This window comes from Tachysurus fulvidraco, chromosome 9 (assembly GCF_022655615.1).
Source record: "Tachysurus fulvidraco isolate hzauxx_2018 chromosome 9, HZAU_PFXX_2.0, whole genome shotgun sequence".
Classification (NCBI taxonomy): domain Eukaryota; kingdom Metazoa; phylum Chordata; class Actinopteri; order Siluriformes; family Bagridae; genus Tachysurus; species Tachysurus fulvidraco.
Genome location: NC_062526.1, coordinates 28,343,737 through 28,346,896, shown reverse-complemented (window position 1 = coordinate 28,346,896; position 3,160 = coordinate 28,343,737). Strand labels below are relative to the sequence as shown.

Genomic DNA, 3,160 nt, shown 5'->3' with positions numbered 1-3,160 from the left:
AAAATAATTTGTGTAGCTGTTACTGCAAATGAAATTTTTGTTCCGTTTTTTTTTTTTTTTTTTTTACTAAAATGGAATGGGAAGGGTATAAACCGCTTGGAGCTCTGGCCGTAAGGTCTCCGGTGCCTGTCGTGGTGGCAGTCCCCTAACCCGGTGGTGGACCCCGGAAGTAAGGGATGCCGTCAAGCTGAAGAAGGAGTCCTATCAAGCCTGGTTGGCTCGGGGGACTCCAGAGGCAGCTGATAGGTACCGAAGGGCCAAGCAAGCTTCAGCCCGGGTGGTTACGGAGGCGAAAACTCGGGTCTGGGAGGAGTTCGGTGAGGCCATGGAGAAGGACTATCGGTTGATAGATCGGACTATCAGGACGATTCTAAGACTATCGTAACCTGAGTTTCATTAAAAAAAATATATATATTTTATTATCGATAAACATTTGGCATTTCATTCCTATAATTTAATTCCTAAAAATTTAGTTGCAAGAAGAGGTTTGTGATACCTGAATCACTGAATTACTTATAACATGTTTGCTTTTCCAAGTCTTAATAATAGACAGATCCATTCAACCAAATTTGATATCACACAAATGTTTCACATGACACTTTTACACTATTTAAACATTCACAATCTAAGTTTTAAAATATACGTAAACCACTGGACTAAAACCCATCCAGAGACTAAATGTACTGTCACTGCCCTATAAAACACACACTATATAATTACTGTCCAATGCTTTTAAGAAAGTTATACCATGCCCTGAATCATGCCCTGATCAAGCAAATTTCAGAAGACATGGTGGAGAAAGCGTCGGTTGCATCATGATTTGCAGCATTCTGCTACCTCAGGGCCTAAAGAGCATGCAGTGAATTCAAAATGAATGAAATGAGAACTGAATTAAATGAATTCACTAAGGACATTTACTGTAGAATATGAGTGAACTATTCTGTGACCCCTGAAACATTGTTTGATGCAACAAAATAATTAATAAAAAAAATACGCTGATCTATGAACAACCGAATGATTTAAAAAGAATAGTGCAATCTTAACATATTTTAAATTCTGGCCTAAAAAAAGAAATGCTTTGCAGTTTATTATTTTATAAAGGTGTCTACAGCAGAAATGTAATTTAGAATAGAATCATTATCCACATTATTAAATAAATCCAAGTGTTCAAAAACAAACAAAGTATATCTTAATATACAATAAAAAAAATAAAAGTAAAATACAATATATTTCATGAAGAACTTCGTCTTCAGCCCAAACAACTTTACTTTTGCTGTTCTTGACATTCCTATCAAAAAGTATATCTGTCTTTTTATATATATAATTTTTTCTATTATTTTATGCTTTTGAAACAAATCAAAATCTCACTGTCCCTATGTATAATATTGCAGCACATTGCATTTGATAGCAAAACAACTGTTTCTATTATATAACAGTAAATATATCATATATATTATGTTAATGCTAATTATTTGATTTGTAAAAGCAGTTTAATGTATAGTTTATTGTATATGAGTCTAAACATCAGAAGGAGTGAAAAAAAAAACTTTTCAAGAAAGAACATTGATGAATGCAGAGTCTTCTTTAAATATTTGAAGAGTGATGATTAATTTAACACACCTCCAGAACCACGGATAAAACAGAGCATAAATAACTGGATTAACAGTAGAATTAAAATAAAGTAGGATAATAAGTTTCTGAATTATTTCTGACTGTAGTTCAATAACATCACCTATTAAACTGTAAATAAAATATGGAAGTAAACACACCAGAAACACAGACACTAAAATACCGAGGACTTTAGCTGCTTTTCTCTCAGATTTCATGGAGTGTGAGGTGATTTTCTGTGTTTTAGGCCGTGTGTGATTATTAAGCTCTCTGATAGCAGTGGCATGTTTCTTAGCAATCACAAAAACTCGAGTATACAATATGATTATGACAGAAAGTGGAAATATACATGAATATATGAGATCAATTACAGTCCAAACATCATTCACAATGAATAAACATTCTCCAGGACACATTACAGAAATTGAGAAGTTTTCATTAAAATACATGAGTAATAAGACATAGACTCCCACCACAAACCAGTTAAAAATAATTACAACAGCAGTGATCCTCACAGAGACTCTGTTCATGTAGAGAAAGGGGTTTGAGAGAGCCAAATATCGATCCACAGCAATCAGTGTGATATCATAGATTGATATGATTGTGAGGAAGCTATTAGTTAAAGAAAAGACAGTGCAGAAATCTCTCCCAAAAATCCAGCATGACTCGATTGTCCAGATTAACATTGATGGCATCACTAAAGCTCCAATAAGGAAATCCGACACAGCCAGAGAGAGCACCAGCATGTTTGTTGGTGTGTGAAGCTGCTTGAAGTGAAGAACAGAGATGATTACGAGCATATTTCCACACATTGTTAGCAGAACCACAGCAGCTGAACACATGTACATTAAGATATAAACTGCAGGAGATACAGATCTCTCTGGACAGGAGAAATGATCACAGCGATCAGTCTGATTAAACTCTGTCAGGTTCATCAATACAGCATTTCTCTAATGTCTAAAGAGTTTTAGAAAAACCTTATACATTGGATGACATTGTAAAATAGTAAATGTAAAAGATTAAATGACTTGAGGCTCAAGCAGTCCTAGTGGTTTTATAATTTAGAAGTGGAGTACGCCCCTGAGTTTGAGTGACAGCATAATACACATGATGTCATGCCTCTGTGGAACAAATAGGTCTAGTTGGCTTAGTTGGTTTAAAAAAATTAAACTTGTAATTATGCAGATTTATGTGCCACAAGACCTCAATTAAATATGAACACAATGTTCACAAAACTAAATTCTTCAAAAAGTGAATACTGTTAAATAAGTATTTAACATAAATATTTATTTCCATGAACATATTTATAATGTAGTTATTCAAAATAACTAAATACCAGACATACACAATAATTTTTTTAATCTAGACCTATAAAGAAATTGTAATATTACAATTGATGTGGATTAAAGTGTAATTATGCAGGAAACAAGTATTGAACATGCTAACTGAAATCTATTTAATACTTGGAGCATTTGTGGAGAAGCCTGATATGACGGCTTCAAGACATGATTGTTTCTGTATGAAGAAACTAATCAGTCACAGTTTTCACAGA

At 33.7% G+C, this 3,160-nt stretch overlaps 1 protein-coding gene across 1 annotated transcript; it reads right to left on the bottom strand.

The window, feature by feature from the left end:
• Positions 1-1,550: 1,550 nt before the first annotated feature.
• On the bottom strand, positions 1,551-2,543 carry LOC113651774 (trace amine-associated receptor 13c-like). Its single transcript, XM_027160621.2, has one exon. The coding sequence runs from the start codon at positions 2,541-2,543 to the stop codon at positions 1,551-1,553; it is 993 nt and encodes a 330-aa protein (XP_027016422.2).
• Between the last annotated feature and the right edge of the window lie 617 nt (positions 2,544-3,160).